Source organism: Manacus vitellinus, unplaced genomic scaffold (genome assembly GCF_001715985.3).
Source record: "Manacus vitellinus isolate BGI_N305 unplaced genomic scaffold, ASM171598v3 scaffold_5_pilon, whole genome shotgun sequence".
NCBI classification, from domain to species: domain Eukaryota; kingdom Metazoa; phylum Chordata; class Aves; order Passeriformes; family Pipridae; genus Manacus; species Manacus vitellinus.
The window spans coordinates 20176654-20197671 of record NW_021940682.1 but is presented as its reverse complement, the minus strand read 5'-3'; the positions used below and the strand labels follow the sequence as shown (position 1 = coordinate 20197671).

The window sequence follows — 21018 nt, the reverse complement described above, 5'->3', positions numbered from 1 at the left end:
ACACTGTACCCCAGCGTGTCACACTGTACCACGGTGTGCTCCACTGTGTCACACGATGTCCTGCCGTGCCCCGCCGTGTCACAACATGTTCCTTCGTGTCACACCATGCCCCACCGGCCAGGGTGGGAGAAGAGCCCCTGGCACTTTTCTGGTTGTACTGATGGCCGGGGGGTGGTGGTTGCAGCTCAGACCAGTGGCTGGGGGGGGTTGTTTTTCAAAAAGGTGTCTTGTCTGCACTGGAGGTGTCAGAAATTGGAGATTTCCCTCGTAACTAGCTCCAATAAATGGACTAAAACCAAAATACAGCAGCAAAACCATTATTGAACGTATACTATTTATGCAAGTGGCATAAAGACAATGAATGTGTCTCATACCATGTTGAATAGGAAACTTCCCAATCTTTTCCAGCGTTATTCCCAACTGTCAGTTCAGATCAAAGACTGCACGTTTGAAAACCTTTACAGCAAATCAACTGGATGAAATTAAGGATCCTTCTGGTCTTTTTTATATTCTTCCCTTTCAGAAAGTAAGTAAGTAATCCTCAGTTTAACATGAAAGCTAAACGTAAATTTTTGTAAGGAATAGTTTTCATACAATATACCACAGCTGCAGGGTTGTGAGTGGTATTATCCAAGAATCAGAGTCAATAGTGTGAAGTTTAAGAGTCATGGAATTGTTTAGGTTGAAAAAGACCTTTAAGATCATCAAATCCAACTGTTAACCCTGCACTGTCCAGTCCATCATTAAGCCATGTCCCTAAGTGCCACATCTTCTCAATACCTCCAGGGATGGTGACTCAAACAATTCCCTAGGCAGCCTGTTCCAGTGCTTGACAGCCTTGTTGGTGAGAAAATGTTTCCTAATAGCCAATCTGAACCTCCCAGGGGCAACCTGAGGCCATTTCTTCTTGTACTGTTGCTTGTTACTTGGGAGAAGAGGCCAGCCCCCACCTCACTACAGCCTCCTTTCAGGTAGTAGTAGAGAGCAATAAGTCCCCCCCGAACCTCCTTTTCTCCAGGTTAAACAGCCTCCTTCAGCTGTTCCTCCTAAGATTTGTTCTCTGAACCTTTCACCGGCTCTGTTGTCCTTCTCTGGACTCACGTCAGCCCCTCAGTGTCTTGTAGTGAGGAGCCCAAAGCTGAACAGAGGATTTGAGGTGCAGCCTCACCAGTGCAGAGCACAGGAGGACAATCACTTCCCTGGTCCTGCTGGCCACACTATTTCTGATAAAAGCCAGCATGCCATTGGCCTTCTTGGCCACCTCGTCACAATGCTGGCTCATGTTCAGCTGCTGTCAACCAGCACCCCCAGGTCCTTTTCCACTGGGCAGCTTTTCAGCCACGCTGCCCCCAGCCTGAAGCCCTGCATGGAGTTGTTGTGACCCAAGTGCAGGACCCAATACTTGGCCTCATTGAACCTCACACAACTGGCCTCGGCCCATCAATCCAGCCTGTCCAGATCCCTCTGCATAGCCTTCCTGCCCTCCAACAAATCAACACTTCCATCCAACTTTGTGCTTTCTGTGAACTTACTGAGGGTACACCCAACCCTCTTGTCCAGGTTGACAATAGAGATAATAAACAAGACTGGCCCCAATACTGAGCCCTGGGGAACACCACTGGTGACTGGATGCTAACTGGATGTGGCACCATTCACCACCAGTCTGGGCCCAGCCTTCCAGCCAGTTTTTTACCCAGCAAAGAGCACACCCATTCAAGCCATGAGCAGCCAGCTCAGACTTGTCTGACTTTACTGAAGTCCAGGTAGACAACATCCACATCCATTCCTTCCTCCACTCAGCAGGTCACCTTGTCAAAGAAAGAGGTCAGGTTAGTCAAGCTTTAATAAACCCGTGCTGACTGGACCTGGTTGCTTGTTTGTTCTGTACATGCTGTGTGATGGCACTCCAGATAATCTGCTCCATAACCACTTATGGCACCGTGGGCAGACTGACAGGCTTCTGCCAAAGAGAATAATGTATACAGAAAACACAGTTTACATTGTTTTTGTAGTGTAGTAATTAACATATCAATGAGGAATATTTATAACATACTTTATGCTATGTAACATTTACTCCTTAGCCTAGAAATGCAAATTTAAACATTTTAACTCTCCAAACCTTTTGTATTACCAGTCTATCAATCATTAGATCTTTTTTTAAGTATGATTTTTTTTTTTTCTAAATAGTGAAAGTTTTTTTCTAAATTCCTACAGGGTTACTTGGTGAACTGGGATGTCCAGAGACAGGTTTGGGATTATCTTTTTGGAAAAGAAATGTATCAAGTAAGAGCCTTTTCTTAATTACTTATTTTGTGTAGATTAAATACTGACTAATGAAATTAACATAAGTACCGCAAATATTAAAATAGAACTGGAGAGCTTACTGTTCTCTTTGAAAGTGTCTTCAATTAGAAATCACAGGGATTTATGTTTTTGCAAACTGAAGAAAAACAATAATCACAGACAGATACAGTGTGGTTTACAGATCAAGAAATATTTAATATACAAGAGATGAACTAGGTCAGTAGGCCAAAATATATTGGTTTTATGTAATGACAATCTTAATATATTTTTCATAGGTGGATTTTGTAGATACCAATATTATTATTACCGAACCTTATTTTAACTTCAGTTCAATACAAGAATCTATGAATGAAATTCTATTTGAAGAATATCAATTTCAAGCAGTTCTTAGAGTAAATGGTGAGTCTGTCTCCTTCTAGTTTGCATTTATATATCTTGAAGCTTAAGTCTTTTAAAATAAATAAATAAATACATACATAAAAAGCATGCATGCATATGCAAATACATATATATATATATATTTGCATAAAGATAGTATAAAAATTCCTTAATTTCCTTCCTGGCTCTTGAGCAATATACTTGTACATGTACTCTTAACTGTATTAAAATTTTAAAAGTTATTTATTTTATAAATTCCAGCTGTACTATTGTACTATTTTCTGAAGAGAGTATCATAGTATGGAATTACAAGAAATTTGAGGAGAGTAAGGATGACAGAAATAACAGATGGATTTTTAAAAAGGATAGCATTTGAAAAAGTCTACCAAAAATTCGCATGAAGTCTTTGGTAGCTTTCTATTTTTGAGGGCTGAGGTTGGTTTTTTGTTTGGTTTTGTTTTGTATTAGCAAATCAAATGCAGCATTACAATCATGAAATATATTGTATCTCACAAGGGAATATGTAAATAACATCGCCACCCTTCTGAAAGGTAACAGGACATGAGATACTCCTTTATATATGTTTGATAAGTTGTGGCGTGATCAATGTGCTTGGACTTTAGGAGGGGAAACTGAATGTGGACCAGAATTCCTGAAAAAGATTAAATGGGGCCATATACAACACTTAATTTTATCCACTGTCAAAATGAATTCATGTGTTGACTAGTATTATGTATTGAGGTCTTGGAAGTCTGTCAAAGGCATTTAAAATATGAAGCAAGCACACTTCCATATCACTGTAAATTCTAAAAGTGTATATTCACATAAAAATTGAATTAAATTTTCTGTATTTCAGCTGGAGCTCTTAGTGCACACAGGTATTTCCGAGATAATCCATCTGAGCTGTGTTGTATCATTGTGGATAGTGGATACTCTTTTACACACATTGTACCTTATTGTAGAAGTAAAAAGAAGAAAGAGGCAATCATAAGGTAAACTGCAGTATATATTTTCTAGAAGAATCGTTTTCTATGCCTGAAGTTAATAATGACAGAATGCCTTGTGTTACTCCTTTTCTGTAGGATTAATGTTGGAGGGAAACTCTTAACCAACCATTTAAAGGAGATCATCTCTTACAGGTAAAGCATGCTGATCTTCACTATGAAACTTGGTATGAAATGAGCTAAAAGTTCATGGGGTATTCTTCCTGGTTCTATGAATTTTAGATTAAATGCTGTTTAAAGGAGAAGGGAATTTTTGTCTGTTATAATCTGCTAACTGCCATCTTGACCTTCAGCTCAGGATGAATTAAGATGAGCTTAAACTCTTTGAAGAATTAGGCTGTTATTTTTCAAAGAGCCCGCGCTTTTGAAGTTGATGAGGTTAGCTGTGTGTTCACAATTATACAAGTCTTTACATATTTTCTGAGGTGTCTCAGTAGATCATCAGTCAGTTTGCCAATTATCAATAATACAAATAAAATTCAATAGGGTCAACTTTTCACTGGGATGCTTTAGCTTAGAACTTTATCTAGGTCAAGGTCTTTGCTAAGAGAGCTAATTGCAGGATTATGGCTATGCTTGTTAGGAAGACAATGGGCAAATGCAGGTTAATATTTGTATTTACTGAACTGTGAAATAGAAAAATACTAAACTCCAGTAGGCCGGGAATGCATCTGTAAATTGAATACGAGTTTTAGGTATTGAGGCACTAGTTTTCTGTGACATGAAAACGATGGTTACTCATCTCCAGTGGAAAACTGGACAGGAAATGGAAGACTTGATTATTCTCAAACTTCAGTGTTTTTGGTTTTTGGTTTTGTCAGACAGCTACATGTTATGGATGAAACGCATGTAATTAATCAAGTGAAAGAAGATGTGTGCTATGTTTCTCAAGACTTTTACAAGGACATGGACATTGCCAAGTATGTATGCAGCAGTACTAAATGTAAATGTTGGTACTTCTGAATAATCTATTTGTACAAACAAATAAAACTATACTCTTAATCAGAAAATTTTCCAGTTAAATGAAAAAAGTCTTGTTAGTATAAAATAGTTGGAATTTAGAACCTGTTCTTTATTCTGTTGAATTTTACATTCTTCTCTTTCAGATTGAAAGGAGAGGAAAATACTGTAATGGTAGATTATGTTTTGCCAGACTTCAGCACAATCAAAAAGGGATTTTGTAAGGTAATAATAGTTTTGAAATTTTTTTGGGACTGTTCCCCTGCACAAGTCTAGTAGAGAGGTTAAAAATACTCTATTTTTTCTAATGCTGTAACATCTTTCATTGCTATGCATTCATTGGTAAAGCTTTTCCATAGTAAGTTGAGATGAAAATGAAATATTGTTTTTTCAGCATAGCATTTTATGTTCTGTTATTTAACAGTTGTAGCTTTCTATGCTTGTGCTCTGTCATACAGCCTAGCCATATGATTATTGTTGGGGGTTTTTAACATTAAGTTAGAAAATGTTTTCTCTGCTCTTAAGCTTTTTTGTCAGACTCTCTGAATTTCATTTAAATACCCTAATAGGTAGAAAGTTCAATGTCATTTTATAGAAGAGCCTGAAGACAATTTAACAGTTTTATCTCATTTACTGTGTTGGACATAATTTTGAAAGTAGTCCCAATCTTTTAAGGCCATTCTCATGCATACCAGTTCTGTTTTCCTTCCGACAAAACTGCGGTTGATAAGAGCAAAGTCACTTCAGATTTAATACCAGAATATGAATTATTCTTAAAAGATTTGTTGATAATATGACTGCCTACCTCTGCAGTACATGAAATAGATTAGCTGAATACTCTAGAATGTGATTGCTTTTCTTAAGCAGTGGGTACTATTCATGTCTTTAATGTAGCCGAGGGAAGAGATGGTGTTAAGTGGAAAATACAAGACTGGGGAACAAATACTTCGTCTAACGAATGAAAGATTTGCAGTTCCAGAAATACTCTTCCATCCTTCGGATATTGGTATTCAAGAGATGGGAATTCCTGAAGCCATTGTTTATTCTATTCAGAATTTACCCGAAGGTATAACCTAAAAATATTATGAAAAGGATGGGAGGTGGGGGAAGGAGGGATGTTGTGGTGGGTTTTGTTGTTGGTTTGGTTTTGGATTTCTTTGTTGTTTTGTTTTGTTTTTAAGGATCCAAATAGTCTTAGAGAAGCTAAAACTCTCAATATGGCAGTTAAACAGTTTGGTGAACTGTTCTGTCTTTTGATGCATTTTATATACTCTAGAACTGATTGTCTGCAAAAGTCTGTGTTAGGCCAGCCCTGTTTTTTGGTGATTTATTGATAGGTTTCTACTCTTGAATCAGCTAATCTCTGTAGACTTAATTCTTCTTAACATCCTTTTCTAACATAACCTGTCTGTCTTTGACACTAATGGTGGAATAAACTTGAAATTAGTTTTACTTATCTTTTAAAATATCTTTCTTTACTAGAGGAAGAGAAAAATCAAACCGATGAGAAAAATGAAAGTGGCCAAATTTAGTAATTTAGGCATCAAAGTGTAGAACCTTCCTGACTGCTGTTTGTCAGAAGTAATACTAAAGCTTTCATTTTATAGATGATGTACAGCTGATTACTGTTATCATACCACATAAGTATGGCAGCATTTCGGCTATTAATGTGTACTCTTTAAAAATTGTGTTATTTAAAACCCCTTTTGAATGGGGAATTGTGTTGGCAAACATGAAATTTAACAGACAGTGTAAGAAAACAGTAGTTATCAAAGCCAAATTCTACAATCAGGAAGAACATAGGGTGATTGATCACTTTCTTGTATTTAACTGGTTAGATGATCATAAAATTCTTCTATGCATATTTCCTACTTCTGTTCCAATTCATAACAAAATTGGAAAAAGAACCCCTTTAATCTTTAACTACATAGTCTTTAACTACAGATTTACTTACTTATTTTACAGAAATGCAGCCTCATTTCTTCAAGAACATAGTTCTGACTGGAGGAAACACCCTTTTTCCAGGCTTTAGAGATAGAGTTTATTCGGAAGTTCGATGTCTTACTCCAACTGATTACGATGTTTCTGTTGTTCTTCCTGAAAAGTAAGTTCTAAACTTCTAAACAGAAGGCTTTATCTTTCTAGTAGAACAAACTATAAAGTAGGATTTCTTTTGCTGATTAAAAAGATAGACTGAGTAAAGGTGTTAATTTAAATATTAAGTGAACAAAAATTGTACAAAAAGAATATTTTAAATCAGTGTATTTTCAGACAAACCAAATAAATTAGATACCACCTGCTTGCTCTGTACTTTGGCTAATAAAGTTAAGTGTTTTTAGGATCAGCCTTTTTATTATAAACAGATAAGACTATTTTCATTAAATGGATATGCAAGTATGCAAGATTAATGAATTTAGACTTTTACTTAGAAGAATTTTCAGCATCTGAATGCTGTCATGTCATTATTAATGTAGCTACTTCAGGGATTTGGAAGGGGTAACATCTTTGCAGAGAGAACTGAGACAAAACAAATAGACCTTGAAAGTACAAAAAAATCTCTACTTTTTAAAAAGTATTATTAAAGAGTATTTTTAAATATTATTAAAGAATCATTATCTGTGCATAGTAAATACAAAGACATGTCCGTGCCATTCCCTCTTCACACATGCTTCCAAAGAGGCACTTTTTTAAAAAGGAAAGTCAGCTAGCCCTGCTAAAATTTCAAACTTTGTCTCATAACTTCTCAGAAGCTGGATGGTTTGATTTAGCAATCAAAAATGTATTTCTAAATAGATATGATTAAATGAAAGTCTTGGAAATCATCACTGCATACTTCTATTCTAGATTAACTTACAGATGAGTAACAATAACTTTTTTCATTTTTCAGCCCTATTACTTATTCTTGGGAAGGTGGGAAGCTCATTTCTGAAAATGACGATTTTGAAGACATGATAGTAACTAGAGAAGATTATGAAGAACATGGACACAACATCTGTGAAGAGAAATTTGATATATAGGTAGCATAGTTGGATATGTTGTTATTCCATTGTTTTACTCAGAATGGAATTCTTTGAACTACAACCTGTTTTCTATCAGCTAGGATTGTGTTTTAGCTTTCCTGTATTTAATTGGGTTGGGAAAAAATCATTTCAGAGTTTAAAAATAAAGTTTTACAAGCCTAATACTATGAAATAATATGTTACTTGTCATTTCATAATGTTCTCATCTTTTACTGATGAGCTTCATTGTATTCTTTATTGCAGAAAACCTCAATGCATGAGATAATAAAAATACCAATTGCTTGTACCAGTGTGACACTAATACATAGTGAGAAGAAATGGTTTGGTTTTTTTTTTTTAACTGAATATCATTCTAAATCATGCATGCAATTAAATGGGCGTTAAACACATCTCAAAAAGAGTCTTTGAGATTGCCTATCTTGAAAAGAAATACATGAGCTTTATTTTTCGTTATTTTAGTGAATAGTTATGAGAGGAATATACTTCTAGTGTGACCACTCCTATTGAAACTATGCTTAGGCTTTGAGAAAAGAGTGATTTGAACAATTCCTTTTTTTAAAGGGATTTTAGGTTGTGGGGTTTTTTTGTTTGGTTTTTGTTTTGAACAATGGCTCGGCAAATAAGCTTTGTGTCACTCCCCTCACCTTTTTGAAAAGGTGACATCAGGAGCAGCCACAAAGGTGAGAAAAGCTTGCAGCTGTGTCCTAGCTGATAACCCATCTGTGTCCTCTCCATGCATTCTAGATAAACACAAATACCCCACTACTTTTTATTTCTGGCATCAGAAGCTCTGTCACTGTGCCATCAGTCTGTGCAGCATGGCTTGCAGGAGGAGAAAGAGCACAGCATGGGCTAATAGCCAGATAGAAACCTGGGAGGGCCATGCTAGTTGGGGGTGTCCCACCTGGCTTGCTTGCTTGCCAAGACTGAGATGGTCACTTGGACAGGGTGGATAATAGATACATGGTGCTGACACTGACCTTGAGCTGATACAGCTCACTGCAGCAGGGAAATGGCCTCTTTATTAGGTCTGGTGGTACTCAGTGCTCTCAGATTTGCAGAGGAGTACCCTGCTGTGTCTCATTCCCTCTGCTGTCTGCCCTAACATAATACCAGTAAGTATACTCACACAGTACACTTACCTGGCTGCCTTGCATAAGGGCAACACAGAAGAGAAGCCAATGCTTCAGAGAATGAGAGATGATCGTTATTCTTGAATATGATCTTTTTTACTTTGGACTGCCAGCTCGTGTTGGCTTTCCTCTAGTCTAACCTACTGAAAGGAACGAAAGAGGTACCCTCCTCCTGCTGCTAACAGCTATATGAGCCACAGAGGAGGCAGCTGGGGTATGAAGGTGTGAGACCAACACCTACAAACTGTTGGACACAGTTTGTATTACATTGTGTAGGATGTGAATAAGTCTAGTCCACTGTTATTTTGATAGCTGTGTGTAGAGGCCCAAGCTCTAGTTTTTTAACTAACTGCTTCACGCAGTTGTGAGCATACTTTAGCTAGGACTTTAAGGAAATGTACACGTTGTTCCCATGAAAGTACTAATGAACCTTTTCCTTGGTAGGAGCAAACATGAATGCTCTATAAATAGAAGTAAGCCTTCTTACTTTGAAGGTGGCATCACTTGTGCTTTGGTAAGACTGTACTGAAAAGTACCTATAGACTAAACTTTTTGCTCTGGAAATTTTCTACTTCAAACAAATTTATACAGGCAATTAATTTGATAGCTCTATGCTAGAAATCATAAACAGAAATGAATGAGAGGTCCCAAGTTTCTCTACCAGATGATTCTGTGTCGAATATTGTTAAAAATACGTGACAAAACTTTGTATAGTCCAATAACATTTTTCTAATTTTGGAATTTAACTGAAAGCGTTACAACGAAAACCAGTAGTCTATAGTTCACCAAACTTCTTCTGTTCAGCAGGCCCTCATAATTAAATGTAAAATATCACATTTCTTTCAACGGAAGATTAATGGTAAGTAAATTCTCCTGTCAGGGTATATGAATAAAACAGGGCTTTCAAAAGCTCCTCCTTCCCTTCCCAGATCTAGATCAATCTCGACTTCTTGTCCCATGAACTGATGGGAACCACATGGCAGCTATAAATGCCTGTTTGGAACGTCTCCTTACTACTTGATACCTGGATCTACACCCCCTTATAAGGCTGCCTCTTCTGTACAAATGGACTATGAAATGATAGATTTGTCACTTTTTATACAGTTCTTTATTATCTTCTTTAGATTAGCACAAAAAAATTCAAGTCACAAAGTGCAAGAGTTTGTTTTTTAAAAATACAGTTTTCCTCGAAGCAGTTCACCACTCATCTAGCCTACAAATTACCATGTTATCACCCCTCCCTGTTACCAGGTTTAGTATTTTGAGTAAGACCCAGTAAAAGGACTGAAGACAGAGAGAGAAAAGAGAGGAAAAAAAAAAAGGCAACTAAAATCCCTTTCTCCCACTACTCAACACCAAAAGCACTTAACTGGGAAATACTTTCCTTTTTAAAATTCTCAATAACCTGCTTTGTACATGCTCCCTCTTCTGGGAGAATGACATAGGGCTAGAAATCCCACAGAAGGCTAGGAAAACAACACATGGGCCTGTAGTCTAGGATTTAGGGCATTCACCTCTGGAAGGTGAAATGTGGTCTTTTTTCCTCTGGAAATTATTTATTTCACACTGTGAGGGTAGTGAGGCACTGGAACATGTTGCCCAGAGAAGTTGTGGATGCCCTATCCCTGAAAGTGTTTAAGGCCAGGTTGGATGGAGGTCTGAGGAACCTGGTCTAGTGAAAGGTGTCCTTGTCCATGGCAGGGGGGTTGGAATAAGATGATCTTTAAGGTTCCTTCCAATCCAAACCATTCTATGATTGTATGACTTGTGTCAACATTTTCTTGTCAATGTACAGTTAACCATCAATGTTTCAAGACGGGCCAACATGCTTTCTAGCTTTGCTGTAGAAATTCATAAACATTATCAAAGTATTTATGATAAATAACTAGACACTCTCAAAATGTCCTCATGTTAAAATAAATTACTTAAGTATACCAAGAGATCTAAACCCAGATTATTATTTCTAAGGTTTCTTCAAAATGTAATTTTTTACTTGCTTTTGCATAATTGCTGAATTAGCAGCAGCTCAGTCTGCCATAGTGGAGAGGGACTAACAACAGGATGTAATTAATGCCTGCAAGCACATACAGTTTCCCTGCCGAATAAATTTTGCCTGCTAGATTCAAAACCCAGTTACCTGCTTCTAACGTTTTTGACACACTTTGTACACTTTTACAACACCCGCAGGAGTCATAATCTACAGTTTCAATTATTATTAATTACAGATAGAAAAGATTAAAATTCCCTACTGATTATCAACCCAAACATGGCTCTGAATGTAGACTTGGCTCAGATAGAGTGCCATGGGGTTGTGGGACAGAAGGAAAAAAGTGCCAAACCCTGAACTCAAAGCAGCACAAGCAGTATTGTATTAACTTATGAGTAATTAAGTACATTTTGCTTAAAAGAATAATTAGATTTAATGCTTTTTAGCACCACAGTAATTTTGATAGTTGTATTTCCTGAAACTGAAGATGTAAAGACATAAGAAGAACACATTTTTTTATGATGAACAATTTTCATGTGCATCCTCCACTTTTTTTAAAAGAGATAAAAAAAGGCTGTATTGGTGTCAAACCATTTGGAGTACAAAATTCACATGTAGTTTTACAACCACTACAATAGACAATGATATTTTTTGAATTCTTTGATTAATTTCTTCTTTTGCTTCAAAGGAACAGTAGGGTCATTGTCCATCTCTTGAATCAATGCTAGAAGATGCTGATTGGTTTGTTGTTTTTGATCTTCATACTCTTGAGTTGTAATGCGCTGACAGAAGGTGAAGCCTTTGTAAGAAATGAGAGGTTCAGAGTAAGTTTCACATATCATGTAAAAGCTTTGTTAAAAAATATGATCAAAAACACAGATATACAGATATTCCACTTCAGATGTGATTACATCTCCAAACAATGTGAAAGCCCTCCACTGAGCACAGAGGGACATCTAAACTTAATTGCAAAAATAAAATTGAAAAACAGTGTTGCAAGTGCAGTATCACAGATGATTCTATACTGCAAACAGGCATGCAAGACAAAGAGCAAATACAGTTCTCACAAACAGAAACCATAACTAAGAACATCACACAACAAGAATGGCACTTTACATTGTCATGATCCAATGATTCTCTGTGAATGAATCAGATCTGTACCAAGGTCCAGTACTTAATACAAGTGAATAAATACTGTGGAGAAACAGTTGCCTCTGAACCACACTTCAGAAATCAGGAATAGAATTTAAGATCTTCTAAACGAGTAGACAGCTAAGCATAGTTTGGGCACCAGAAGCAGAGGTGATGCAAGAGGCAGTGATTCAGAGTGAGGGCAGAGCCAGGAACAACCCCAAGAAATATGCAACTCAAGCACGACTTAGCCATAAAAAGATTGGGAATCTATGCAACACTGCCCTGCGAGAATTCAAGCCCCATCACTGGGCAGGTGAGTTCTGGCTTGAGGAAAGACTGGCATTCAGCTACTCTACAGACACTTTTTCCTCCTATACATGTTAGAAAGTGATTTGGTTGAACAACTGTCAGTTGCCTAAAGGGGAAAAAATTCTTAGTAATCCTTCTGTACAAACACCATCATTTTAAGACTTCACATAGAGAGCAGTTATTAACCTGAGCTGTCAGAGTTTTCACATGGACGTGTCCTTCCCATCTTTTACAATGAGTCTGTCAAACACCAGTACCTTTTATGGTGCTATAGGGTCAAATGAAGAAAAAGATAGTTCTTCAAAAGGGAAAGCTTCTGGCAAAGTTATTAACTCTTAAAACTTCAGCATGGATCCTTTAGTCTGGTGGTATAAGTGGCTCACTAGATTAAAACCAACCCCAGAATTTTCTCAGTGGTTTTAGTGTTCTGTATTTCCAGCAGACCTAAGGTTTACCCTCCTGCAATAGACAGACTCCTCTTCTTATCAGGGTCCCCCAGCCTTCCCTCCTGCTCCCACCCACACCGAGAAATTCACCAGCTAAGCACACTCAATAGCTCCAAAGAAAGATTTTCCTCATGTCTCCTTTATGAGAAAAGGGAAAATGACACCAGAATATGAGGCACACAGGAAAATAGAAATATGCCATGCCAGAGAGCTTACAATTAGATCAAACTAGGTATTTCAGCAAGTAGATGGAACCTATATGCATTTGCAGATTGAAACTCTAAAGCTTAGTAGAAAGAATATGGTATGGGGCTTGTATTTCCAGTTGTCTGTTCAATGTGCTGCTGGAGACGACACAGGCTCCAAGAATACTGCAGACAAGCAGCTCTTTCCTCTATTGCTCATCTCTGAATTTTTTGGCTACACAATGTGATTCTCAGAACACTGAATGGGAGGGAATTTGGATACATTCCAGAACTCACCACAGATGGTAAGAGATTCTTACCAAAGAAGTACTAAACTACTTCTCAGGCAGATGCTGTATTAAATGTAGTATTACACAGCAAAATAACAGTGTTATCAGTACCCGACTCAATTTTTCTTCAATGTTTAAGCACTGGCAATACAGAAGTCAAAAGAAAAAAAGGTAGTCAGAGAGAAATTCAATTATTTAAGCCAAGCCTTTTAATCAGTGCTGCAAGATATTTCTGGCAGCAAAGACAGATGGAATCTTAGCTCATAAAAGAAATAAGCTGAAAAACACTAATCCCACATTCACAAAGGTAGTGTAGCTTAAAAAAAGGCATTTGACACTTGGTATGTAAATTCTAAGCTCTTAATAAACTTTGTGCTTACCTAGAAGAAGAAGAGAGTTCTTCAAAACACTGAACAATCAAAGTCTGTGCTCAAGACATCTATCAGAACCTGTAACTACTGAGCTCTACGAGAATTTGTAGGTGTCTTGTGGAAGAAATAAAAGAATACTGTTCCTAAATACAAAATCACATCACATTCACAAACCAAATAATAAGCAAGTTACTTCAGGAAGCACATTTTGCACTGTTATCTCCAGAAATAATAAAAAAAATTGTAATGTATTCAAACGAGGTAATTACTAGAACCCTTGTTCTCTAATATTCAGACAAGAGTTTTGCTGATAGCCTATAATTCAATTATTTATTGCATTAGCTGCTAATCACTAACCCTTCACTTCCAACAAAGGAACACAGTCTATGCAGAATTATAGTCAACTAATGATGAACCAGTTTGTATAAAATAGTTTCTATAAAAATGTGTATTACGTCATCTACCTGAATTGATATCTGGATCTTGTCCTTCTAGCAAACTCTCAAGTCTCCTACTTGTTAGTTCCAGAAGAGTTAAAGGAGTCTGAAAATAGAACCCAATAAGGGAAAAATTACAAAAGCAATACTTCTTTGTTTTGATAATCTAAAGCTTTCAGATGACCAATTAAAAAAAAAAAAACAACCCCACAGTTAACTGCAGAAGAATCTATGCCTACATTTATTTAGGTACACATTTAAAATCTCTCATACAATTAGACTAAAACACATAGTTTTACTAAGATACATATGTTTATTTCCGGTATTTCTGGCCAAAGAAATAGGAAGCAAAAATCTCTAGATGTTGTTTTCCAGTGATACGTCAAAAACTGTAGTGTAAAACAAACTGATTTCAGCTTAGGCTCTCAACTGCAGCTGTGAAAGAGCAAACCACCATCTCCTCTGCTGTCACTGCTCTGCAGTTCTGGCTCCATCTCCAATCGGGAATCAAAGCCCTAACGTTTATATCAGAACTTTTGATACAAGAGTATCAAGAAAAAGAAAAAAAATATTTAAGAAAATAAAATAGGGTTTGGCTGTGCATTAACACATACAAAACTCTCACTAACCACTCGATATCAAACTAAACTGGAGTTAATTTAAAAAAAAGTAAAATCTCCCAAGTCTCTTGACCCAGAGTCAGAATTGGAAATGCATATGTTGCATAAGAATTAAAACCAATATTTTACTGAAACCAAATCAATGTTTATGTGAATCTTATTTGTATAGAGTATGGGAAAGTTCCATCTTTTCACATTTGTGACAATATGATAAAACATAAACAAAAGAGACTATAAAGCACATCTGTATATTTACATAGCTGATCAAGCTTAATAGAAAGGTCATTTCATTTTGTGGTTCTATTTATTAATTTACAAGTTAACATTTCAAAATACCAAAGGAACTTTAAAGCTATCAGAGCTGCACACATACACTGGGGCACCAGAGCACACCATCTTATACACAACTCAGAGTATGTCAGGGAGCTTCTAAAAGAGAAAGACGCTAAGATGCCTAAAGATTTAGGAGGCAGCCATTACAAATAAGGTGCCGAAAGGCCTCTACAAAACATTGATGCTTTAAATATTTTCTGAATACACACGATGCACATAAAGAGAAAGGATATAATTTATAAAGGATTGCAAAGCTCTCAAAAATCTGTCCTTCATAGTCTAGAATAGCTTCTCACTCTGCTTGGTTGTACTGTTAAACTGTAACAGATAAAACATTAAACACTGCTCCTCAGACCTGTCCTACTTGGAAAAATGCAGTTCATGGCATTTAACATTTAAAATGCCAATGATGTAAGGAAAATGATACCTTGAAGAGCTCAGAGTGATTGTCCAAAAGAAACTGAGTCAGCAGTTCTGCCTGTGGTTTTGACAGTGTTCTATTTTGCAAGATGAACTTTGTGCAAGTCTTGATGATCACCAATCTGTTCTCAAACTAGAAAAGAAGTACCCACATCTGGCATTAGATTGACTTGCAATGTGCTAGTAAAGACTACGTATAACAGGATGCTATCAGTGGGAAAACATCTTGATATTTGTTTTAAAACAGATCATGTTGAAAGGCAGTAAATAGAATACTTCTACCTTTGGACAAAAACATTAGCTTTGCTATAGAAAAGTGCTATTTTCTACATTAAACATAGCAGATACTTACTTGTTTTTGTAATCTATAGCCCTCAGATTCCGATGCAATGGCTAGGAATGTCAGGAGCCTGTGTAGTTCTTCTCTGATATTTGGTGCTAATAATTTTAAATAAAGTTGTAATGCCTCTAGAGCTTGATCTGTTTTTCCTTTTTCTGCAATGGAGTAAAGCAGCGTATTCAATGCAATTGTTCATTTTCAGAGTCACAAACACATATTTAAATCCCAATAATAATCCCACTTTTGGGGGGCTTTCCTTCCAAGCAAAACAGGTTATCTCAGTGAATTCTAAAACCTTGCAAGGTTTATACAGCATTTAATCAATAAAAGCTTAAAGTCTTTGTCCTTAGTCAGGGAACAGTTGTGCTTGAACAATGTATACAGGACATTACTATAGTCTGTCTACAATGTGCAAACACTGAAGTGACGTTTGCACTGTTGGTGTTTACACATCTTCATATTATTTCTAGGATTCATCTCTAAGTAATTAATGAGCTGAACAATTCCAACACTCATTGCTTTGACAGTTCTTTTTTAGTTTGTTGTTTTCTTTTTGTTTTGTTGGGGGTTTTGTTTGTTTGGTTTGGTTTCTTTTTGCTGTTGTTGGGGTTTTTCTTTTTTTGTTTGTTTGGGGGTTTTTTGTTACTGTTGGTTGGTGAGGCGCCATGTCTCTGGGTTCCCCCCTCCTCCTTTAAGCCATTAGGCTATGAGAGTCTCAAAGAAACATCATACAGTGGAAATAATCTCCAAACCATTTAGATGATAATTCTAGTTATCTTCATTTTGAAAGTGAGAAGCTATGAAAAAGTTTAACTTTCTTAAAGCAAGAGTAAGACAAAGGCAGATACACGAATACAACCTACGTAAGATTTTCTGGCCTCTGTCCTACTTCTAAGACAGACTTTGAATTTTACAAGAAATAATCCAGGACTTTCAGGAGTGTGCCACAAGCCATCTGAAACCACCTTTGTTTAAAAAGAACACCAAAAGCGTAAGTAAGTGAGGAGCAGCTGAGGGAGCTAGAGTTGAGTGGACAGCTGATCCAAACTGGCCAAAGGGATATTCCGTACCATGGAACATCATGCCCAGTACATAAACTTGGAGGAATTGGCCAAGAGACACTTACTGTTGCTCAGGAACAGGCTGGGCATCAGTGGTGAATGATTGTATTGTGCATCACTTGTTTCTCTTGGGTTTTATTCCACTCTATCTCGTTATTATTGTAATAATTACAATTATTATTACTGCTATTACTATAATTAGTATTATTATATTTCATTTTGTTCCAATTATTAAAGCATTCTTTTCTCAACTCACAAGTTTTACTTTTTACCTCCACCAGGAGTGGGGTAGTGGCAGGTAGCGAGTGAGTGGCTCTATGGAACTTAGTTGGCAGCTGGGGTTAAGCCACAACAACCCTATAGAACTGAAGAAGTAACAAAGCCTATTTAGGGTAAGATTTATCTTAAACTTGTATTTAACTTAAACTGTTCTGGTTTACTTGTAAGCCTATGATAGGAGGGTTTTGCAGGGGGGATCGCAGCCTGAATCACAATCTCAACAGTCCCTTTAATAATTTTAAATAACTTCTATTACTAAAAAGTGCCTTAAATCCAGAATTTACAAAACTTTTTTCCGGTTAACACGAAAACATAAAACTAAAATCATTGCCACAAAGTTATTAGTTACAAGTAACTATAAGGGAAATTCTGACTTGGGGTAAGAAATTTTTGCAATGAGAGTAGTTACTAATTGAAACTACCCACAGAGGTCGGTGTACCTCTATCCTTGCAGATTTTCAAAATTCAGCTGGCCCAGGCCTTAAGCAAATTTGATCTAACTTTGAAATTTGCCCTTGTCTTGAGCAGAGGCTCTTAATAGTGATCTTGAACATTTCCTTCCAAGCTATACAGTGCATCTGCAATAGCATTGCAAACGGTGTCACGATTCAGTCAATTGACGCTTAGCAAGTTACATCCTCTACATAGCTTTCACCCGTATCTTTTGTTCCAGGTTGCTCTTACCTATAAGTTCTATAATTCCTGAATGAATATGGGGATCCTGAGCAGCAAGAAGAGACTCCTTCTTTTGACTATAATACTTCATTATGATGTCAAAAAGAATCTTCTTGTATGTATTCAGATTGCTGGGTTCGTCAGTGCTCTGAGGTAACTGCTGACTAATCATCACTATGAATTGGTCGGGAAAATACTCCAAGCATTCAATTGCAGCATAGAGCCATCTGTCAAGCCTGGAGAAGGAAAAGTCAGTTTTAGTGCTTACTTTAAAATACTCTGCCTATTCTTATTCATTCTTTTAAATAAAACTAGATAGAAACAACCATGAAGGTATAGTCATGTATTTGAACCACAACATTGAGTTTGTTTTTACGCAGTTGATGTAACTTATTTCACTACAGCAGTTCAAGGACCTGCTCAAAATAAGCAACTTGCATTGTTTTCCTATGCTACAGGCAATACACCTGAGGTACACTCAAATCAAAACAAGCTGTATTTATGCTAGGCTGTCACTGACCCCAGGAATTCAGCTAGTATTTAAAACCAAACACCAACCCACTATGTGTACAAACTTACTCAGGCAAGTTTAAGCTACATGTAACCTCTCTGTCCAGGAAAGTATTTGAGATAACTAGGTCTTCTTCTTTGCCAAAACGGTCTGGTTTTGTCTTCACTGAAGACACCAAGATATCTTCTAGAAGAGGAATATCAATTAACTGCAGCAATCGCAACAGAGTTTGCTGTTTCCAAACATCTTCTATTACTGAAACCATAAACAAACAAAAAATCCTCAGAAACAAGATCTTATGTAAACCACTAACCTTTGTTTTTACCTCACTCAAGAATGTTTTAAGTCTTCAAAGCAAACACGCCAACAGCACAGTGTGAAGTTTCTCTGTTGGGGAAGAAGGGACCAAAATAGGAATGCTAAAAAAATATCTCTCCCATCATATTAGAATTCATAATAATCTATTCCAATTAGTAGAAGTGAATAGCAAAGGAATCATATAATAAAAAAGTTCTTAGTCTTAAACCCTACTTCCTTCTGAAGTAGTATTTGCATAAACAGCACCATTCTGCAAAAACATAATCCTGTTGTGTTTCCTTCAATTTACTTACTACAAGCACTTACCCATTCAGCATTCATTTAGATATTCTGTCATTAGCGACATGTTAAATTTGGGACTCCGAGGGGCATTGTTTAACAGAAATGGGATACTCACTCCAAGATGCAGTGAAGAATAATCAAGTTTTAAAATGAAAAAATTCAATCCTCACCTCTTTTTGAAAGCAGATGAATTGGTTCATTAACCATGATCTTTGGAGGTAAAGATGCATGAACATAGATTGATCGGAGAAGCTCCTCTACCCTCTTTTTATCAGCTGCTTCTAATGCTGAGGGGTTTGAAAGCGTGTCACACTTTGTTCTGCTCAGGGAGGAAAAAAAAACTTAGTTGTATAACAAATATGATTAGGACATGTGTCTGTTACTTCCTAAATTGTTCTTAAATCAGAACTTTAGGACTTCATTGTATCTGGGGTTTGTTATGCTGCTAGAATTCCAGTCATCCACATCTGCTTTGTGGAAAGGGCAAGGATATTGATTCCAAATACTGTTTATTAGTTCCCTTTCCTTAACCAGCGTTCAGTACCTACCTCATTCATGCTAATTCTCAGATTTCAGCACGATCAACTGCAAAACCAAATTATACCTAGGCTTATGCTACTGTGCCAGACTCTATTCTAAATAACAAAAGGCAAATCAAAGCACTTTAACATTACCAAGAAATTCCCGGTAGCTTCTGCAATTTAAGCATGACATTCTCAAAACTGACACATAGCTTTGAAAAGTCTCTAACACATGAGTTAGACAGACATAACTTCACCTACAGGTAACCCACCTTAACTTATTAAAAAAAAAAAAAGAAAAATTAGAATAGTTTGGAGTAACTCACTTGGAACATCTTATTGTTTTTTGTTTGCAGATTTGCTCAGGAGACAAGCTTTCATTGTTCTCATTCATTCCTTGAAGAGGAGGATCAAGACTGCTATTTACAAATCTATAGAGGCTAGTGTCTGTGTCTTCAAACTCTGTTTCTTTCCCGTTCTTGAATAAGTAAAGCTTTGCTCCAACTGGCTCAAACACCTTGTGATCCATCAATGCTTGGCATACACGGACTCCCTTTAGTCGAGAAATATCATTACAGCTTAGGTACATGCTTTGCATAAGATGGCTCAGTACCACATCGACAGCATTTGAGCCAGTGAAACAGTTTTTATATGTTTTCAGATGTTGTCTACGTCTTTTGATTTCCAGTTGATTGTGGAGGGCACGTATAATACCATTCCACAGCTGAGTTGCTTGAAAAGGACCATTGCAATCTGCAAGACATTTATATGAGAGTTTTACAGATTTATAAACCTTTAACATTTAAAACCCCATATTTTAACACTCTGAATTTAGTTATATCTATATATTATAAAAAAATATTCAAAAATCAGCTGAATTTTATAAAGACAGAGAAAGACAGTGCTTCATGAATCAGTCCGTCTTGTAAGCTAACTCACACCCATTAGAGCCAAGATAACAAAATGACACTAAAAACAGGAGAGGAAGCTTTTTTTTCATTGTTATGACCACACATACTATATGAATGGGCTGTGTACATATACATTAAAACACTAAAAAAAATCACAGAATGGCCAGGACTTTCAGGGGCCTCTGGGGTCCATCTGGTCCAACCTCTCTGCTCAAGCAGGGCCACCCAGAGCTGGTCGCCCAGGACCATGTCCAGACAAGTTTTGAATATTTCCAGAAGCGGAGAGAGCCACGTAAGATATCACAGCCTCTCTGGCCACCACTGAAAAGAGTCTGGCTCTATCCTCTTTGCACTCTCCCTTCAGATACTTGCAGAGAACCCCCTGAGCAGGTGACAGTCAGCTACCGGCTGACTGTCCCAGCACTCCCAGCTTCACCTGGGGGAGGTGTTCCCCAGACCCCAGTTTAACCTCACGCATAGCTACGAGCTCAGCAGATGACAAACCAGCGCTTGCAATGCATTAATCCCAACTGCCTCCCGGTCGGAACATCTGGCCACAGCTCCACGCCGAGCCGTACCAGCGGCGGCCGCCGCTACCCCGGCCGGGATAACGAGAACGCTCTCCTGTTTCCTGCCTCAGCTGCCAGCCCCGCTAGCCTGTCCGACCGCCGACCGGCCATGGTCCCCTCCCGCAGCACCAGCAGACGGGGCCGCCGTACGACGGCCGGCCTGGAGCCGCTCTGCCCAGGCGAGGCGCGAAGCCGCGCCACCCCGACACTGAGGGAGGAA

At 37.5% G+C, this 21018-nt stretch overlaps 2 protein-coding genes across 2 annotated transcripts; one reads left to right on the top strand and one right to left on the bottom strand.

Annotated features, from left to right (window-relative positions):
- Positions 1–55: 55 nt before the first annotated feature.
- On the top strand, positions 56–7952 carry ACTR6 (actin related protein 6). The gene is made up of 11 exons (XM_029963434.1): positions 56–122; positions 387–526; positions 2215–2283; positions 2580–2703; positions 3539–3674; positions 3765–3821; positions 4508–4606; positions 4793–4871; positions 5541–5712; positions 6612–6750; positions 7534–7952. Exons 1-11 carry the CDS (start codon positions 56–58, stop codon positions 7661–7663), a joined length of 1212 nt encoding a protein of 403 aa, XP_029819294.1. The 3' UTR covers positions 7664–7952.
- Positions 7953–10490: 2538 nt separating this feature from the next.
- Positions 10491–20707, bottom strand: DEPDC4 (DEP domain containing 4). The gene is made up of 9 exons (XM_018080136.2): positions 20635–20707; positions 19645–20071; positions 18968–19116; positions 18266–18452; positions 17696–17922; positions 15684–15826; positions 15339–15464; positions 13986–14064; positions 10491–11585 (listed from the first exon to the last, which is right to left on the bottom strand). The coding sequence occupies exons 1-9, from the start codon at positions 20705–20707 to the stop codon at positions 11416–11418; spliced, it is 1581 nt and encodes a 526-aa protein (XP_017935625.1). The 3' UTR covers positions 10491–11415.
- Positions 20708–21018: the final 311 nt, after the last annotated feature.

Bases quoted from the DNA above. Each gene is read 5' to 3' on its own strand.
- ACTR6 (XM_029963434.1), top strand. From the start codon at position 56: ATGTCCTGCCGTGCCCCGCCGTGTCACAACATGTTCCTTCGTGTCACA. The intron at 3,675-3,764 runs GTAAACTGCAGT...CCTTTTCTGTAG, and splicing joins AAGAAAGAGGCAATCATAAG to GATTAATGTTGGAGGGAAAC. The intron at 4,607-4,792 runs GTATGTATGCAG...CTTCTCTTTCAG, and splicing joins AAGGACATGGACATTGCCAA to ATTGAAAGGAGAGGAAAATA.
- DEPDC4 (XM_018080136.2), bottom strand. From the start codon at position 20,707: ATGCGTGAGGTTAAACTGGGGTCTGGGGAACACCTCCCCCAGGTGAAG. The intron at 15,827-17,695 runs GTAAGAGCAACC...ACTCCATTGCAG, and splicing joins AGGAATTATAGAACTTATAG to AAAAAGGAAAAACAGATCAA. The intron at 15,465-15,683 runs GTAAGTATCTGC...CTTCTTTTCTAG, and splicing joins GCTATAGATTACAAAAACAA to TTTGAGAACAGATTGGTGAT.